This window comes from Myiozetetes cayanensis, unplaced genomic scaffold (assembly GCF_022539395.1).
Source record: "Myiozetetes cayanensis isolate MyiCay16 unplaced genomic scaffold, myiCay2020 scf16, whole genome shotgun sequence".
Lineage (NCBI taxonomy): Eukaryota > Metazoa > Chordata > Aves > Passeriformes > Tyrannidae > Myiozetetes > Myiozetetes cayanensis.
Genome location: NW_026087270.1, coordinates 18,637,186 through 18,657,690, shown reverse-complemented (window position 1 = coordinate 18,657,690; position 20,505 = coordinate 18,637,186). Strand labels below are relative to the sequence as shown.

The window sequence follows — 20,505 nt, the reverse complement described above, 5'->3', positions numbered from 1 at the left end:
CTGCTAAAGATTTCCTTCATGTTTTGCCAGTGCCTGATACTGAATGCACATCTGCCTGTTTTCAGTGGTGCCCAGCAGCAGCCCCCTGGTCTCTCTGGTGCATCCTTTTGATGTACTGGACTTTCTCTAACTGGGTTGCAAATGTCTTTAAAAACATACATTACATAGGAGGGTGTGTTAGAAGGGAAGATAACTACCTTTGAATACATGCTAGAAGAATTGTTCTGGCTTCTCTGGGTTAATATAACAGGCATGAAGCCAAACAAGATGAAAGCAGAGTAAAAGAAGGGAGATTGCAGCAACGACACTAACAGTGCTATTGTGGTTGTTAAACAGCTATTGGTGTGTATTTATCACAGGATACAGATGGGTTGGAATTGTAAAACTGTTTTACTTTTTCTAGTTATAATGAAGCAAGAGCACAGAGATGAGGTGGATCTGTCTGCTGTTCCATCTCTGGCCCTGCCACACACAAGCAATGTCCAGGGCCTGCATTCAATCCGAACTCAGCTGCCTTCACCAGAGCAAGGGCACCCACATGACAATTTCCTGTCTACATCACCCAGAAGCCTTGTGTGTCCCGTTCAACCACCATATACAGCAATGGTGACCTCAGCAGTGTCCCACCTGCCACATATGCAAGGTAGAAACCTTAGTCCAAGTGAAGAGTGTCATGTTTTGCCTCCTGCTGTGGTTCAGTCTTTTCAGGTAACATCAGCACCTCCTGTGAGGCCTTCTTACCCGCCTATGCAGTCTAATAATGTGTACAATGGACAGTCTGGTCTTCCTATGAACTCTGTCTCCAGCCAAGGATTTGATGCTATTTCATTTCCGCAAGACACAGCTGTACCTCATTTGATAAATCTTGACTGCCAAACTCTACCACCAGTGCAGTTTCATTCTTCAAATCCAGGTTCTGTGTCAACATCAAGTACAGCAGGGCACCCACTGGCACATCCAGCTCATTCCGGAGAGCCGTCTGCTCACCTGCCATCAATGGGATACCACTGCCCAAGCACTGGGCAGGGCTCCATCCCTTCTGCAATGGGTTGCTCCCTTGGGCAGTCTTCTCCCCAGCTGCAGCAAGTCCCATACCATTCTACAAATCCGGCATCTGCTTCATCCCCATCCCCAACAGCTTCCCACCCGCTGGTCCACTCACCGCTGTCTGGACCTTCCTCCCCCCAGCTACAGCCTGTGCCCTACCAGTCTCCGAGCTCGGGACCCACCTCATCCCCCCCACCCCCAAGTCACTCAGACCAGCACTCTCCCCAGGCCCCCAGCCCTGCCCTGGGGGCTCTCAGCGCTGTGTCACCCCTCAGGCACCACTCCGTGTGCGACTCATCTCCGTTTGCACCCGATGGGGCAGCTATTAACATTAAACCTGAACCTGAGGATAGAGAGCTGAATTTTCAAACCATAGGACTACAAGACATCACACTAGATGATGGTAAGTGGGTATAATATTTTAATACTGGGATATAATCTACATTAAACTACAAAGTGTGTGTGTGAGGGTTGTTTGGTTTAGAATCCACTCCTCTTCATGGAAGGAAATTTGTATTATCAAAATGGAGTCACATATTTGTGTGTTGTCCAAAGCAACAACTTATTTAAAACTAACTGTATCATCTGTAAATTTGTAGTTATACAATTCAAGAGTTTTAGTCTAATTTGCCCATAGAATTTGTTTTTGTCATAAAACAAGACTGGAGGATTAATTCCTACACATTGACACCTTATGTTCAAGGAATTAATTTGAAGCCTTTTCTGGTTGTCTCATTGATATGTTTCAGTGAAAGTCATAATAAAATATCTAAGTTGCATAGATGTAGTTTGGGAGTTGTCCCAGTTTTGAAGGGCAGGGTAGTGTTTTGAAAATCTATCACATGCATTTTGGCACTCTCTCAGTCTCCTCACAGACATTCCTTAGATGCACTGTTGTCATTCAGCACCTCTGCTCACAGTGGCTGTTTTGCTTTCTCCATGCTGACTACTTCTTGAGAAATTCAGTTGTTGAACATAACAGAACAAGGACGTTTCCGTGCTAAAGGCAGGCTGTAAATGTCTGTACTTTAAATACTTGGACAGTGTAACTTACAAAACTTGTCCAACCAACTGAAAAAAGAAGAAATATCCAATCCCAAACATCAGACTATTGGAGATGTTGATGCAAAGCCATTTATGGAACATGTCACTCTAATAAGGCTGGAAGAAGAGAGGGCCTGACCTTAAATGACATATAAAATGTGTTTGGTATTGATGAAGGGAATCTCACTAGTGTCTCTTTTCTCCAACAGCCTTTACTGTTGTGGCTTGGGGTTTTTTTAACCATCCCTAGTAATTACTTAATTGCATCAGCAGTAGTATAAAGATTTAAGTGTAGACGATCTGTTAAATATCCATGTCAGTCCCAGCTCCTTGCATAAATGCAGCCTTGCTATTGTTACCTCCAGACAGTAGTAACAAAATTCAGTAGGAAATGCCTTCAAAGACATGGCACGGTAGGTAGAAAATGAGAGAAACCAATACACTTGGGCTTTCAGTTCAGTGGCCACCTTAATTAAACAAAACTCTCTTTTTAGAAACACTGTTTATCAATCAACTTAACTTTATTTAGAAAAGAAGGAAGAGACTGATTCTGTCAAGGACTTGCTGAGGGGAGGAGAGCAAGGCTTTGTGAAACAGCATGCAGCAAAAAAAGTAGCATTTTCTACTTCTGTATAGAGGACTGAGAAAGAAATCTAATGTTTCGGGACATGTCAGGTTAGAACCTACTTTTTTTCTCATCCTTCTTCTCTCCACACCCACAAACAAAAGATGTAGGAATAAATAAAATACAACTAGATACTGTAGTTAGACTGTTCACAGTGTGAGCAGAAGTGTTTAGCATTTATGAGCATCTTGGCAGTTTGTTTATACTTGTTCAGAAATTAAAATGTAAAAAGAAAGCCAGTTTTTTTGCCTACATCACAAATATTAGTTACTTTCAGAAACTATTTCCATTGCTTAACACACTGACATTACTGAGTTGTTTCTGTGCTGGCAAAGACAGACAGACAAATCATAGGAAAAGCTGTAATAGCCACACTTCAAACATGGCCACTTGTTAATTATTTAGAGAAATATAATCAATATACTTGTGAGTCAAATGGCCACAGTTTTATTAATTTCTTTTTTAAAATGATGATTGTTATGGAAATTTAAAGAATTTCTGATTACTGGTGATTAAACAAGACTCTTTCTATATGGAAAATTGAACATGGATTTAAATGATAAATAGCACTTGGCTGCAGCAATAGGTTTGCAAGCAGAGAGAGTCTCTGCTTTTCACTTCCGTGCTCCTGCCATGCCTAGGGGTTGGGCTTGGGGATTTTTTTTCGCTTCCAATCAACAAATACAAATCAGATGTCTGATCTGAAACCTGCTGTTCCAAAAGTCCTATAGAACTACTCAGTTCTCTCAACATGAGAGAATACTTCCTCTGCTTAATCAGCTTGAAGTAAAAAAAAACAAACCCAAACAACAACAAAAAAAACCACCACATGTTTAGACAAGAACACTTTTAAAATAATATATCTAACGTATTACTTTGGTTTAAAAAATAATTTCAATTTTTCTTCTTTTGTGTCTATCTGAATTTTAGTTCCTGTACAAAGAGAGACAGGCACAAATAGCAAATAGGTTATTCTACAATAATGTTATAACAATTAAAGAAAAACATCCAAACATAATTACATACAGAAATGAATGTTGATAAAGTATGTTCTCCCAGCTAATACATTAAACATGAAAACCATATTTAGTTGGAAAATAGGTTTTTAAGGGTTACAAATTAAGGCAAATAAACCCCTCAAAACACTGAGGCAAAGCCAATTGAAAATTCTTTAAATCATGTCTGGATTACTGACATGTATTTCAGTCAGTAGTCTTAAAGTAAACAAATTCAAAAAAAACCTCTGAGGGCATAAATTATCTTCTTTCTTTTAAGTAACACGCACTATTTAAAAATAGTAGATGTTTTCTTTGCCAAAGAATATTTCTAAAAATATTTTACAAAATTTCAGTGCAGTATGGAAGCGCTACCTCATGACAAAGTCCTGGAGTTCCTGTATAGCTTGACGGGATATGATTTAAAATTCTTTAAAACCAAAAAACACTACAAAAAAACCCCCACAAAACTGGGGAAAAAAAGACAAACCCAAAAACCAACAAAACTAAAATCCCCACCAAAACACCACCACCCCACCTCCAGAAGTGGCAGTGTGGGTAGTAGTTACATAAATTCCTTTAAGCAAGACTCTTAAAAGTGAATCTTGCTGCCTCTTCAGCCAAACTTAGGTGTTTTCTTCAAAACACACCAAAAATCCCTCCAAATCCACTAATACAGAACTACAAAGCTGCTTCACCCATTAGTGCTCAAACCATCTGGATTAGTCTTAATCCAGCATCTCCTGAAAGATGTAACACATCTGACATCACCATTTACAGCTTCCCTGCAAAGTCCAAGATGTTTGCCAGTGACCAGTGGAGCATCTTTTTATATTTTATTTATTGCTTTACCAGTCAGAGCAAGCTGGGCTCTGTTCAGAGTATGAGTGAACATGGATTACATAATTTGAAAGCAGATCCTACACCTGTGTGCCTGTATAAAGACACTTTTTTCCTTTTTTTTTCCTATACTGAAGTTCGTGTGACACTTCATTATCTTGTTTTTTAACAGGATCCTGTTGATGCCTTTTGACTTCTCTAATCTCCACCTTGAATTTGCTATTCTGCTTTGTTGCTTCTCTTCCTGTTTTTGCTTCCTGCAGGAAACACTTTCTAATTCACTTGAAGAAATGAGAGATCAAAATGCATGAGGATACCTAGATATGAAATTCAAATTATATTACAGAAAACATTTGAAACAACACAATTTCAAAGTAATATTTATTGTATGTTACTACTTCAAATGTGTTCTGAAAAACTACTCTTTTCACTTAGGTCTTTGCAGTAGTCAGGCTGTACAAACTGGTAAACTTTCAGACCAGAATTATGTACAAGCAACTTCTTACACTTTATTTGTCCCCTCTGCTTTTTCTCTCCCCTGATGTGTTGTTGGACCTTTTTACCCTCAATGTCATTCAGCAAGTCAGCCCTCTGCCCAACACCCCAGGTTAACATCTCCCTGGATAGACAGTGGAATGTTTAGGGCTGCAAATAGGTGTAAACAAGGCAACTGCAGTGACAGGAAACAGGCAGCTGGTCATTTCTGTCCTTTCCCATACCCATCATCCATACTGTGCTCTGCTGCATATTCCTCTAATAAAGGTCCCATTTCTTCCCCCTTGAAAAAAAAGCTACTCAGACTCAGTCTAGTTATATGATGAGGCCTTAATAATTTCCCCTCACTCTGATTTTAAAAAGTGCTCCTAATGTGGTGGTTTAGCTATCCCACTGTCACGTTTTAGATTTAAATCTATTCTAATACTGTTGATCTAAAATTTAATATCTTGTGGTTTGCAGTTTAGGAGGGCGTTTACCTTGGATTTCATGACTTTCTACAGTGATGAGATTTCCAGCATGTACAACTGTATTTAACCATTTTGAAGGTATTGCGTTAGGCTGTATTTAGCAAATCAGGATGACCTTCTACTAATCCTCTTACATTTCATTACTCATTGCATCCTCATTATATAAAGCTGGAGATTAGAAAATCCAGTATGTGGATTTACTATAAATCATAACTAGAAATCCCCTAATCATTTTGTGTATATATAAAGCAATAAGTCTTCTTTCTCAGCCATATTCCATGTAGAATTTTAGCATTCATTCATTTTAGTAGTTCTGTGATGACTCTCTAGCTGATAAAGTCTCTTACTGAGAAGCTCAGATTCTTCTGATCTTGGCTAGAAAATGTGTACATCATTACAGGTTGCTTTTTACTGTAGCTTCAACTTAATTTCTGGAGAATCAAAGTAGTAATTAATAAGAAAATATTGTAGAATGAATGTACTTTGTATTTCTGTCTATATTTAAAACTTATGCAATAACAAGTCATTCTTAATTAAGGCAGTGTCCTGCCAAATGGAGCAGTGAAGAAACACAGAAAATACTGAATGCGAGAGTCTAGCTTAGTATGGAGGAGAGCAACTCAAAAACGTGTTGTCTTGCTGGTGCAGCTCAAACTTGAGATGTACATTTTAAATCGAAGGTGGTTTTACTCTCTCCTGAGCATGGAACAAAACATTGCATCTTGCAGCATGCCCAACATGGGTAAAGATCCAGACTGACCAGTGGTTTAAAAGCAAAAGGTTGGTGAGGAAAGGTGAAGAGTGTTATCCATCAGAGCTTGTCAGCAGTTGAAGAATGCTATTACCATATCTTCTAGTGGATTCATTGTGTCCATAAAATTTGTGACAGCAAGGCATCTATTGAGAAGACCAGTTACAGACTTCTGATTCGTAAAAATGTCAGTTAAATCCTCAGGTGTCTGATCAGCTCTCCCTCTGAGAGCCACAGGACATCTTGTAATTAACGCAAAGTAAACTCAACTCATTGCACCACTGCAAAAATATTTCCATTTAGGGATTAGGTTAGAAACTTCTTCCATGAGAGCAAGTGGCATGTCTGCATCGTGGTGCAGGTGCTGGCATAGCAGCAAAGCTGGAAGGAGCTCAGCAGCCTTGTGACACTGCAAAAATACACTGAGACACTTCAGCACTCCTTTCCATTGCACAGCGCATGTCCTCCAGCACCAAGGCTCACGCTTAATCCTGGGTCGGACTCATCTCTCTCCTTGTGTGAGAGAAGGGGGTAAACATGACTTAAGGGAGATGGGTTTAACAGGATATGGAAATGCAGAGTGTGACATCATGACCAAGACATGAACAAGGTATTTGTTACTGTACCACATAACTGCAGAACTTGTATTGTGACTCTGCAGGCACCCGCAGCCTATCTATACAGCTATAAGCGTTATGTGCACACAAAAACTGCACTCCTCCAGAATTTCATGCAGCCTTATTTTGTCAGTTAATAAAAAAGTAGTACTTCTTAGTAAAGTTGGCATCAAACCTGAAATTATTAAAAGCAACCTGGCCTATGACTTGGAATGGTGATGTGTAAGGCAGCCCACCATGTCCTTGGTGGTTTGCTGTAGCAGACATGGCTTGGCATATGACTGGTTCGGTGTCAAACCAGCAAAATCAGCTGTGGCTGCTCCACAGCACGGAGGACTGAGGGTTAATTATAGCCTGGCAGCTCTTTCTTTTTTGTTGTTAGGGAAAGTTGACACTGTATTACTTGCTGGTCATGTGGAGTCAAAACCAGGCTAAATATACTGCAATGAGCAATGTGATGTAGTTACAGGGATTCTTCACATAAATGCCGCTGATAGAGTTCTGTTTGGAGTTGACAACAAAGGCCTGTGTCTGAGGAAATGGGTGCTGCAGTCTGTCCATAGAGTTCTTTGAGGTTTACTGGTCCTTGTTGCCTCTGTTAGTAGAGTGATTCACTCAGCCCTCCCCTAAACACACCAAAACGATTGTATCAACTTCTTTTTGTGGGGCATATTAAGAAACTGTTACTTACTGTAGCTACACTACAATCACCTATCCCAAAATATTTTTGGAATCCACTTTTCTAAAACCAGTACATCTCCTAGGTTTAAGTCCCATTGCCCACACATCCTACTTCAGTTCAGTAGGATACACAGGCCAAACTTCTAATCAGATAGTGCTATAAAAAAGGAATTTACTTGACTTCTGTAGGAAGAGATCTTGAAAATCAAATGGTATAACTCCAGTAGCCTTTTGGTCTGCCTGTATCCGGAACAGAGCTCTAATTTTAAGTTGACTTCCTGCTTTGACCCAAATCTGGTGCAGATAATTGAAGGTTTAAAGCTTTTCTTAACCTTTCTTTACTTAAGGGATGAGCCAAGACAAAGAAGTCATTCATAAAAATATGAATTTTTGATGAGTTAAACAGATCTGAAGGGTGTCAGCTTTCTTGATTTTTGTTTCAATTTAATAGTTTTAATTTTGGTTTTATATTCTTTCATTAAAGAACACATTTTAGTGATGCTTTAAGAAGTAAAAAACTTTCTCAAATGTTTATGAAATTATGAGGTAGAAAGGTATTTTTAATGAATATTTATGTGGTAGCTCAAGTTCTATCTAACTTACATGCGTGTTGATCAAACCCCTTATGCTACATAACACACTAGAAAAGGCTGATGCTTTGTTTACCATGTTTCACAAACGACAAGTAGTGTATGCTCAAGGCAAGCGCACGTGCTTCATTCTAGAAGGTGCTGGCTGGAGACATGTGCCATACATGACAGTTTGTCAGGAGTTGATAAAAGCAAACCTGGCAATACTTGGTAGCTTTGTTAGGGCAGACAAGAACCTCAGAATCCCTTTAAGTATGAAATTAATTAGAAAAACTGCTCAGAATCATGTTTCCATGCTAGAGTGACAGATAATCCTTACTGTATAAGCTGTGCTGTCTTTATGGTGCAGAACCTGTTGCTTTATGAGCTAATGAACTGCACTTTCTCTCTGGAGGTTTTTTGAGAGTGTTTGTTGTCTGGTCCTTTGAAAGCTGTGCCTTTAAAGAGGGTTGCTGGCAAAAGTAAATTTGTTTCATCTCGAGGTAGTTTCCTGCCCATCTCTGTAGTTTCATCAGATCTTTAAATAAATATCACTTTCTTGCTGTTTCTACCATAATGGATGGGGAGAAATGTTCTTTTCTTAATCTCCTGTTATTTGACAAGAATTTATCCTTAATCTACTCCTTTCCTTCACCGTGGCAGTGGACATTTTCATTGAAACCCGGATAAAGCTTTCCACTTCCAATTTAAATACATGTAACTTTACACTTTGAACAATTAAGCATAAGAAGTCACCCAAAGAAGTCATTTGAGCTGATTGAATTTCAGAAGGAAGTAAGAGTATATTCATTCTCCCGGGAGTGACCCCTAAGCAGGGCTTAGAAACCATGCTGGCAAAACAAGTGTGTGCCTCTGTCCAGAAGGCACAAATTGGACATGGTCCAGAGTAATTTTGTTAATTGTGTTAAAACCTAATTTATTAGACTTGCAGCTCTGTCTTGCACAGGAAAAAACCACTCTATATCCAACCCCATACACTGCTGTAAGCTCTGCATAGCCACCAATCACAACTGAATAAAAACACACTTGGTTAAAGTAATGAACACACTATTTGACATTGATTTTTCTCCAGGAAAAGCAGTTCAGTGACACACAGCTCTTCACTTCCTCTGGGATTTCTCACATGGCCTTAGTCTCAGAGAGTCACCTGTGCCAAGATAATACTTGGTATTCTGGCACTTGGATCTGTGTGTGGTCTGACTGCAGAGAAATACCTTGGATAAAGTGTACAGACAGTGTGACAAGTAAGGAGGAAGCCAACAGCTGTGTACAGCGACAGTTTCTTTTGGTTAAAGGATAGGGAAAATAACAATAAAGGTTTTATTTACTAGTACTCTTTTGTCTACCTTGTTCAGTGGAGCTGCTGTCAAGGGGAACAAGCACTTTTAATTTGGCAACAGTAAGTAAAGCAGATTGAGAAAACTGCAGGAGGAATGTTTTAAACTAATACAAATACTAAAACCAAATTTAAGTAGTATAAAAATCACGATGATACAACTAGGCAGACATCCAAAAATATTAACCATTACCTTTATGGTTGCTAACTGAAAAGTAACTATGTATACAAGATAAATGATACCATTTTTAGTAAGCACTCTGATAATTTATAAATAGTTATGTTGGCTTACGCAGTAGTTGTGAATGAAGCTGGGTATTTAAATTTAGTGCTATTAAAAGAAAAATGAAAATCACTTCCTGGTTGAGTGAACTGTAACTTCTTGGTTTAGTCCAGTCAGTAGTTATGTCTGTCTTCTTCTCTGATACAGACAGTTTTATCTCTGACCTGGAATACCAGCCATCAGGTTCAACAGAGAAATGGACTCAACATTCAGCATTCATGTCCAACTCCTATGTGGAAAATCTAGAGGGTGAGTCTGCTTGCTCAAATGCTTCAATGTTTGAAATTGGAGCACAAAGGAAAGGGGAAAGTCTTTTAATAGTCTTATGAGCTACAAGTGAAAAGCGCTGTGTAATACTGAAGTATTACTGTAATTGGACACCTGTGTATTCTGAAATAGTTGGAAATTCAGCAGTTGTGAACCAGATGTACAGTCACTCAGTAAAATCCTCCACTCAAAGTATGTATAGCTGCCACAGAACTTCTTGACTGCTGTAGGATCTAGGAAAACAAAAAAGAGGATATGAAAATCTTAAGCCAAATATGAACATGGTTAAAGAGTGGCCAGATAAGTTACCTGATAAATTTGGAATGTTTCTCTTTATTAAAAAGATGAAGCAATATCAATTTAAATAGATGGAATACAGTGGTGTACACCACCAATCTAAGTATTAGAAATACAGATTTATAGCCAGATTTCAAGTTGAATGTGCCATGTAATTGGGAAAGAACATCTGGATTTATTATTTCAGCTTCTTTATTTCACATATAAACAAGATAATTATGCATTACGACTCTTCTAAATACTAATGTTAGAAGTTGATGCATGGTATATGGGTCTTGTTTGTGTTTACACTTAAGTGTTTTTCACTCTATTACAAACATGCCTAAAATGCCAAAGAACTACATTGTCCCTTTTTTCCAATATATATGCATATACACATACATTAAAAGATATATAAAAAAGATATATAACATGCTTTACATTCCCCATTGATTTTTAAAGGGCAATACCTGTGTACAGTAGATTTGGGATTAGTAACAGTAAAGTAATCAAGCTCTTAATTAAACTTTCACACAATTCATGTGTAGACTGACCTTAAGTTTGCCTGTGAAACTGAAATAAATCACACTGGTCTTTTATCATCTTTCAAGAAATTTAGTTCTGCTTTCCTTACATATCAAAATGTTATTAGTAAGGTAAGTAGCTCCTATTCAGAATGGCAAAGGTAGGGAAAGGACTCTGTACCCTAAGTTGACGTTCCTATATATTGAAACAGCAAAACGATTAGTAATTTGCAAGTTATAGCTTAGATTATTTTGGTGTTCTAGACTACATCCTGTGCAACTCAGGCTCTGGTAGGTTCAGAATAATTGTTGAAAAGCAGAAGTTCTTGAAAAATGAAAATTCAATTAAGTAATAAAATAACCCCCAAATACCAGTCTCATCAACTAAAGAATAACACACAGGTTGGCAAACCCCAAGCTTAGGCTTATGAAATGTACACCAACAGGTCCCTTTTAAAAAGGGCACATGGACAGAGACCCAAACTTAAAGAGAAACATGCTTACATTGGCATGTGAGAAATACAATTGAGAAACATGGCATTTTTAAAACTAAAATAATGAGTATTTTATATATTTGGCACAAGATAGTGCGGTACTAATACAAGAGATTGTTTACACAGGAAAGTAGAATGGTTTTGTACCTTGAAGAATGCAGTGTCAAATGAGAGAAGCTTTCTGTATTCATTGCTAGTACAGAATTCTTGAAGAGCCAGCTTTCAGGGTTAAACTAGGAAGAGTATAGCTTCTAAATTATACTGTTGAAGAGGAGAGCAACTGTAAGCTGTGGTGTTCTGCAGGAGATTAGAGCATCTGCAAAGGCAGGAAATAACTAATGGAATACTTGAGTCATCCTTTATAGAATGGGTAAGTGTGATGACTGCTGTGTGGAGTACTAAGTCATGAGGAGAACCCACAAGGGGAAATACCTCTTTATTTGGTCCAAAGGAGCATACAGAAATGGCCTGGAAAAAAAATAAGTCTTTGTTTTGTTGCAGTTTCAGCATTACAGGCTGTGACAAACATGAAAAGGTGAACTATGGGAACACAATCAAACTTACTGAGATATAACAGGTGATCAAAGGATCAAATAGTTGCAAGCAGTCTGCAAACTGTTTATGAAGGTTCATATGAAGTGTACAATTACTCTGAAGTGAGAGAGACTACAAGGTGCTTCCAAATGCAGAAAACAGAAAAGAACATGAAAATTATTAGATTAAATGTGAAACGTACCCCACAGATGACAAATCAGTTATTCAATTAAAATAAAATAAATTATCTTAGAAATTTTTTTGTGTCGATGTTCACAGTTGAGGAACTAGAGATTCTCATGCCCAAAGTCCTATGAAAAAAAGAGACATATTGCAGGACCTGTTCAAGGTAAGGTGTCAGTGAAAAGTTTTCAGAACAGACAGTGACAATTGTCCTCAAGTAGATGACATGCCAGACAACAGCTCTGAAAGAGTAAGAAACAGTTATCAACTGTAATGTATAACCTCCTACTTAAATCTGATTTAGAGCCTAGGTGAATGTGAAACTGCTGCTGCTCGGCTATTCAGAGGGGCGAAAACCAGAAACTGTCTAGAAACCTCTAGAGGAAGACCTTGTGATTAAAAAAAATCAGGTAGTTAAAGAAAAAGTAGAAATTAGAGTAAGGTAAAGAATAAAACCTGTGCTTGTTATTATATTTTTGGGTTTTTTTAATTTTATCCAAAAAAAACATTCAGTCATTTATTAATAAGAGCATCATTTTTCATTATGATGTTATACTTCATAACACAAGAGTATTATTCTATTCAAATCAGCAAATATGGATCACTTTCTCTAGGTGGGAATTTCTCCTGAGGGGTTGGTCAGTACTGGAACAGCTGATAAGATCAGCTCTTGTGTGTCACTGACTGCACAAATGTTCAACCTAATTTTAGTTTATCTTAAAACTCTGGATTGCAAATTGCAGAGTTTTAAGAGCTCTCCATGAACAGTCTGGCTGTCCTGCACAAACACTGGAACACTGGCTCTGTCAGCTGTCCCAGTGCAAACCTTCACCGACCCAGGGGCAAAGTCCTAGGCCTGAAAGACAAGGACAGAGGAGACCCCAGTGTTCTCGCTGCTTCCATTTGTGCAGTGAGCAGGGACTGAAAATGGGCAAACAGCACGATGTGAAGTGAAAACAGTAGGAAGAACCCAGTAAAACAGAACAAGTGGTTGCTCTTACTTTACAGCTTGACAGCAGATCCAAAAGTCAGACCCACTTCTCTGTTCCGCTGATATTGGTGTTACTCTGCTGCTTAATGTATTTGCAGGGTTCCAGTTGACCTTCAGTGCTCTCTCAGGGCATGTTCATTCTTTTACAGTGCAGCACAGAGGGAGAAGAACAAAGCAATAAATAGACAAAGCTGTTAAAATCATTTCCATTTCACAGCCAAATTAAAGAAAAAAATATTAAAAAAGCTGTGTTGCATTTTGATCTGAGCCATGTCTGACAAACAAGTTTTCAAAGTGCAGTTATCACTGTTGTAGTGGAGGAATATGCCACACATGTACACAGTGTAGTGTGTGCCACCCTCTCTCTTGTGATCTGGTCCAGTCATTATTTCAGGATTAGTGACCTGGAGTGTAAACACAGGAAACATTTGATAATGCTTTTGCTGTTACCCACTCAATTGACACTGATCATCCAAAATTACTTTAGATAATGAGCAGGTACTAAATGACTACTAAATACTAGCTGGGCCTCTGCAATTATTTAGTATGTAAAAAATTTCTGGTTCCTCATGGCTTGACCGTAGAGGCCTAGGGTATGGGATTAGCAGTGAGAACACCCGGTACCACACGTACCAAACAGGCAGTTGCTGACTGGATGGCTTTTAAGATTAAGTTAAAGGGCATATGAAATCTTTCTAGCTATATTTCTAGGGCATTCAAATACTAACCTTTGGATTTCCGTTTTAGTCTTTTTAATACAATTTTCTCCATCACAAATTAATACAAAAAGGAAAGTGCTGTATGGTTTCACCTTCAACCTTGTACGTTTCTGTGCAGGATTTTATCTCTTCTTACTGACTTCATGATTTGCATTTTAAACTACTTTATGCCATCACTTCTACCTCATCTAGTCAATGTACAGTCTTCTGGAGTCTGCAAGCTCCCCTGATCCATTTGTTGCTCACAGAGTTGCAGACAGATGAACTAGACACTCCTGGAAAGTATAAAATAGGAAGATGTGTTAGTTGGGACGGTGGTCTGGGAGAAAACACCTTGGCCAGACACAGCAGTAAAAGCATTCTGGCCTTTGCTTGAGGCCTGCATGGTGCTCTGATAGAACACTGAGTTAGATACTAATTTTTTTTAAAAGTGCACTTGAATACTCATTGGGATTATAAATTAGCAATCCTGACAAAGCCACTGGAGTAAGTAAGACTTCTTCATTAGAATTCTCTGTTGGGATGAAGACAAGATCCTGCATTTCCCTAAGAAATGGCAGATGCTTCTAATGTAAATCCATGTAAACCAGATAAATCTGTATTCCCCACTTGGTAAAAGCATTGCCAGAAAAAGCCCTATGCTACAAGACAGCTTCTTACAAACAAATCAATGATTATTTAGAACAAAACAACACAGACTAACCTGGAACTTCAATACTCATTAATACATAATGACTTATGCAGAAGTTCGGCAAATAAAACCCCGTATGACCAGCTACTATATTCAGTGTAATATGTGTTTTAAGGAAAATGTAATGCCACATGGCTACGTGCTGTTCAGTTAAACACCTTTGCCTGTGGGAACTACAAAACACTGCAGCAGTATAGACCAGGTGGTGCTGATGGTGCCAGTACAGGTACACATCATCCATCAAAACTTACGGGAAGTATCTGTCTAATACTTTCAAAATACTGAACTTCAAAAAGTTATTTTTAATGTTTTTATTGTACCAGTCATCAAATTTTAGCAGTACTGAACAGCTGCGATACTCAGTTTGCACAGACCAACTGCTCAGTAGCATTCAGTCGACAGGAGCTGTTAGAAGTCCTGCAGTTAGAGCAAGCTAATGACAGAATCTGATGGATCACAGTTGTTCTAAATGAACATCTAGATTTTGTTTAAAAAAACAAAAAGTTTTTTAGCAGGTGTTTACTTATGGCATTGCGTTGGCCTAATAAAAATACTTGGAAAAGTGCCCTACCTGCAATCACAATTTTCAGTGTTATAGTGCTAGTTAAGTTCATTGAATGAAAGGTTTTTTTTGAAACCAAATAAATTGCAAATCTTGTAATGCTTGAGGGAATTGGCTTTTACATAGCTGGTCTGAACTGTTTGAACTTACTTTGGAGCTGCAATAACATGTATTTAATAAGCTATCCTTGCATTCATGCGGGAGAAAACCATTGCCAGTGATCGACTCTTAGATAAAAAATGCCCCCTGTGCTGTGACATGAGGTGGTTTTAGAGCTCTCCCGAGTAAATTAAAAGAATATGACAAAACCTTTTTTCAGAGTTGAATTTTATATAAGTTACACAGATCTGTGTAACTTGTGTATTCACAGTATTACTGCATTTTCTTTTAGACCCACTTATGCTCCTGCTGCTGCCAAAGGCAATGCTGAGGCTGGAGAACACTGTAAGCAGCAGGAGCAATTTACACTACATGTACATTGATTTTATTATGCTTCTACCAGACAGGAATGATTAGTAGGAAGCTAAATCCTGCTAGGGAAGATTAAGGAAGCACTGCGCAGGGTGTAGAGTACATCAACACTGTTCTGTACAATTACCCAAAGGAGAACAAAATAACAAAAGCCTAGGTTCCAAATACACTGGTTCCAAATATACTGAAGCAGCTTGCTACCAGAGCAAAACATTCTTTTTTTTAATTAAGAATGGTCCTTACTCAACAAAAGGGTCCCATTAAATGCCTGTTTATAGAAGCAAACTCATGCCAGTAATAAAGGTATAATTTAGCAAAGTCTTATTCAAAGTCTTGTTGAGTAAGAGTTACTGTAGCCTATTGCCACTCAGTCCTGGAAAAGGACAGAATTTACTGCCTCTACCAATTAAATAATTATACAGATTTTGGTTATAATCTAATATTTGTTCAAAATTTGTCATTACTATTTAATGTGTTATATCACGGCTTTTACACTTACTTATCCATTAAAATAATTATTTTTGTCATCTTCCAAACTCAAGTGTCCTGCAGCAGTTATCTAAGCTTCAGAGTAAGACTCCAACATTTTCATTTGTTGATAACTTAGGTGCTAGTTTGTCACATTCACAGAGACGTCCCTTACTTTTAAATAGTACTAGGTGATTAAACTTTTCTGAATTTGACATATATGCACACACAGACACACCGACTGGCCTGCATATTAGTCTTTTTTAATTATTACAGAAAAATTGATAACAAAAGAAGATGTGGTTACTGCAGCTTCAGAAATGCAAGGATTCAGAAAACTGGCCCATCAAACAGGTATATAGTATTTAAAAAGAATATTCTGTTAACGTAAATCCACATCTGAGGAAGTTCTGTAAGTTGCTTGAAAGAGCCAGGAGTTGTTATTTGTTGTGCCTGTAACACTCCTGACCAGTTCTGTGGGGAAACCTGCACTAACCTGCCCTGTGCTGTGCCTTTCAGTTACCTGCTTATCGTGAGTACTCATGAGCCTATTTTCTTCAAGGGTATTAGGGATTCTCCAGCATGGATTATGGCAAGTACATGTGTAATAATAAGAGAAACTAGAACCTTTTCTCCCCCCCGTTCCTGAAACCAGGCTCCTCATTCATCTTCTGTTACTTAACAGCATCAAGGCTTAGCAGTGCAATATTTCTTTTTAAAAGGGATATACTGATGATTTCTGCCTTTTGGAAAGCATAAAAACAGTCACTTTTTTTTTTTTTTTTTTTTTTTTTATAGTGAATGAGATCATAGGAAGAGATATGTCACAGATCTCAGTGTCACATGGAACAGCAGTGGCCAGCCAGCCTGCACGTACATGTCCTGGATCTCTGGAGACAAGAATATCTGATGGAATCCAGTAATGGATAAGCTAACGACTAAACACCCATGAAAACTTCACCGTTTCTCTGAATATTTCTTCATCCTCTTCCTCTTTAGACTTACTGTGCTTCCAACTCTGTGGCCTTTATGAACTGGAACAGTGGATCCTTGCAAAACCCTTTTAGTGGGTTACATTTTTGATGTAGAGACAGAGCATTTTAACTATAGTTCCTCAGATGCTGTAAAGAGACTTCTTAAAATGGACACACAGAATCTACACCAGATATTTTAACTGTTTTAAAGTTACAAACAAGCTTTGCTGTTTGCATTTAAATAGAATACTTTTATATTCTAAAAGTGCTTCAGATGTGTGGAGATGTTAGTTTGCTCTTATAATATTCACAGTACTGAATGTGGAAAAAGATTGAATGCACATCTGCAGTGTGCTGCTTTCCCTTAGAGATAGTAGAGTTTGTAACTGATGATTTGTAACACCTTTTGGTCATTTTGGAAAGCCTTTAAAGCTTCTATTGTCAATTTTTTTTTAGTAAGATCTTCCAGTGGCAAATCATACCTGTCATCTGAAGCCAATGCCATGGAAGAGCCATTATGTATATGAATATCGTAGTGTTTTCTTTCTTAGATTCATAGGAAGCAAAGCCAAATGTAGATCTGCACTTGTTTATAAACTGAAAATGTTACTTGATAGGCTGCAAAAAGACCATTCCATCATGAAAGTGTTGGGATAGAAATTACATTCCAAAATTTAACTTTTATAACTTTGTGGATAATCTTCCTGATCTTTATTAGCACAGGCTCCTTCTTGAAATAGCATTTTTCTTAGAAAGTTGCATTTTTAATCAAATTTGAGCAGTAGGATTTTAGATTAAAGAACAGCAACATCAAAGCCATGTTAGATAACAGAAGAATATTTTATATTTGCTGAGGATCTAAATGTTCCCTGCAGAATATGATTTTGAAATCATCAGTTCAGTGGCATTCAAGTTTTTGATGCAATAAATCATTTGATCACATCTGTACATTTTATATGCTGTATGCCTGATCATGCCACTTGGAAGTCCTAAGGAGATGACAATTACAGTTCCTTAAATTTAGGCTGCTTATAAATGTCAGTTTGCTCAAAAATAATTTACTGTGAATTAGTGGTTAGGTAGTGTAATGTGTCCATGTTGAATTGTGAAGGTGTGAAGCAGAAGCTACCAAAGAAATCCACAAGATCCGCCACGGCAGCAGTGAACTCTGCCCTGTGCTCCAAGAATGCATCTCCCTTACCCACATGATCCGATAAATTGGAAACAATCGGTTTACATACTTATTTCAAAATCTCATGCCTTTACAATTAGACACCTTGGAGAGGATCTGAAACTGCCTGTGTCACACGCATTTCCCTGCCTCCAAAGGCACTCATTTACAGAGCTTTCCTCCATGGAACACACAGGGTACAACAGTCATAGCAAAGGAAGACTGGAAATAATATGGAACATCAGAACATCCACGACATTCAGTTTAGTTCCTCATTGGGGTGAGCCATGATGCTTTAACAAAAATTGAGTGAATTAACTCAAAGAATTAGAAAATTAAAAAGTATATCTGCATTGGATCCAGTTCAGACAACTGTGGACAATTTAGCAGTTGAACACATGGTGAGCACATGCCCCTCTCTGTAGACTTAGAGTGGTCTGACAGGAAAAAGCAGTGCTGAGTTATAATTCCTGGAGGAATTCTACTGACGTTGCATTTTGGCAAACAGTCATGGGGAAAACATTACATGAATTGAAGTCAGTGCCCAAGCAATACCATTACAATTGCTATAATCACATCTCTGTAATAGCTGAATCATGAACTTTTAAAAAGGACATACGTTGAGCAGGTGAAATTATAATTTCATCACGTAACTTCCTTTTAAGAGTGCAGCCTGAGGCTACTATCTCGATGTTTCATAATTATTTCAAACAACTTAGTGCAAGGCCACCATGTACCTGCTGGGAATTGTTAAGCATCCGTTTTGTGAATGTACTGTTCAGTGGTACAAATCTTGAAATTTGCAGAAAAAAATTGGCAGAGCTGGAATGTGAAAAGTGTGATATTGTAATTGTCCTCAGCAGTGGTGCTTTACTTTGTCCTCTACTCACGTTAAAGATCCTACAAAGGACTCATATGCTCAGAAATACATCTACTTGTGTTTTTAACACCTTAATAACAAAAGAAACCACACAACACTGTAAACTGTGTAATCTGTCTTCAGAGTGTGTGCTGGTGGCAAGGCACGTTCCAGTTTTCATTCATGTGTTGGGTCTTTTGCATTAACCATTGTTTGTAGGAGAATTCTGACTTAAAAGCTTTTCATGCTAGATGGGATTTATGCTCCTTTATCCTGCTGGTACAGACTCTCCTTGCAAGTTCTCCAAGTAGCTGGAATTCACACTGTACCTAAAATACAGGAGCCCAAACAATCCGGAGTTGCTATGCACTAAATTTTCTGATGCCTTTAAATACCTTGATGCCTGTAGACATAGAGATGCTTTCCTATTTAAAAATGAAATTTAAAAAAATAGTTTTGGATACTAAAGCAGTTTTGTATTTGCCTTGTAAAAGCTTCAGTACAAGGGTCTTAATTTTATTTTAGCTTGTGTGATAACCTAGGTAAAGACTGTTAATCTTGTATAATTTTAGTGATATAAAAAGCACACAATCTCTATTCGACTATGCAAATTTAATTAAACAGCAGAACCCGGTAACTGTTGATATTTTGTTGGCATCCACTTCCTTGCCCTTAAGTCCTGTATTCTCCCTGAGTAGTTTTCCAAAAATTTTAAATAATTTAGATTATCCTGAAGGAAAGCCTTAATGATGAGGTAGCTTTTCTATAAAGAGGGTCAAAGGTCAATGTTAAAAAAAATTAAGGGGTAGCATATTAATCCAGGGGGGAGGAGGGTGAGTTCTGAAATTACTATAAACTAGCAATCTGAATTTCTGTAGTAAAACTTATCTGTTATCAGGGGAACTGCCACCCTTTTTAAACCAAAGAATGAAAAGAACGTAATAGTTTTGTTCTGATACAGAGCTTTGAAACTCTATTTTTGATATTCATAATGGATGTCATTCCTTGAGGTTTGGAAATCGTTCAAATTGAAGTTTTATATTTAAAAATGTGGGACAATAAAGATTAAGTTCTAGATGTTTACAGAGCCTTGTATTGTAATTTCATGTACATTTTGTATTTTAAACTTTTTTGTAAGTTATGATTGCAGTGCTACTTGCAGAAATAAAGGGAAAAACTTGCATTTAGGCTCTTAAATCGTAGTGTTCAAATAAATAAATATAATGGAAATGCATTGTCAGTTATTTAAAATGAAGACCCAGATGCAGAGTGAGAAGGAACTCCCTGTTTGTGATGCGGTGGTAAACAGCTGTACTCCGTTGTAACACGAAATGAGGGACATTTTATATTCCCCCTGGAAGAGTGGTGATTTTGAACAACATGATAAGAGTTTGGGGCTCAGATTAGAGCCAGCAACTTTGAACTTTTACATATGTAAGAAAGAAGTGATCAGCAGTGGTGGTAGAGTATGAGTTTGCACAATACTGATGGTTTTCCTATTTGCAAGTATCATTTCAATTAGAAAATGACAAGATTATTTCAAGAAA

General features: G+C 37.8%; 1 protein-coding gene across 3 annotated transcripts in view; it reads left to right on the top strand.

The window, feature by feature from the left end:
• The window catches only part of NFATC3 (nuclear factor of activated T cells 3), a 60,022-nt gene extending 39,834 nt beyond the window's left edge, over nt 1-20,188 (top strand). The window contains exons 9-12 of one of the 3 annotated variants that reach the window (XM_050311138.1): nt 404-1,450; nt 9,922-10,023; nt 16,231-16,308; nt 16,753-20,188. In XM_050311138.1, the coding sequence (XP_050167095.1) occupies nt 404-1,450; nt 9,922-10,023; nt 16,231-16,308; nt 16,753-16,877 (1,352 nt within the window). In that variant the 3' untranslated portion in view covers nt 16,878-20,188. The remainder of the gene's footprint in view (nt 1-403; nt 1,451-9,921; nt 10,024-16,230; nt 16,309-16,752) is intronic. The other 2 variants (XM_050311139.1, XM_050311141.1) reach the window with 2 other exon arrangements.
• Nucleotides 20,189-20,505: the final 317 nt, after the last annotated feature.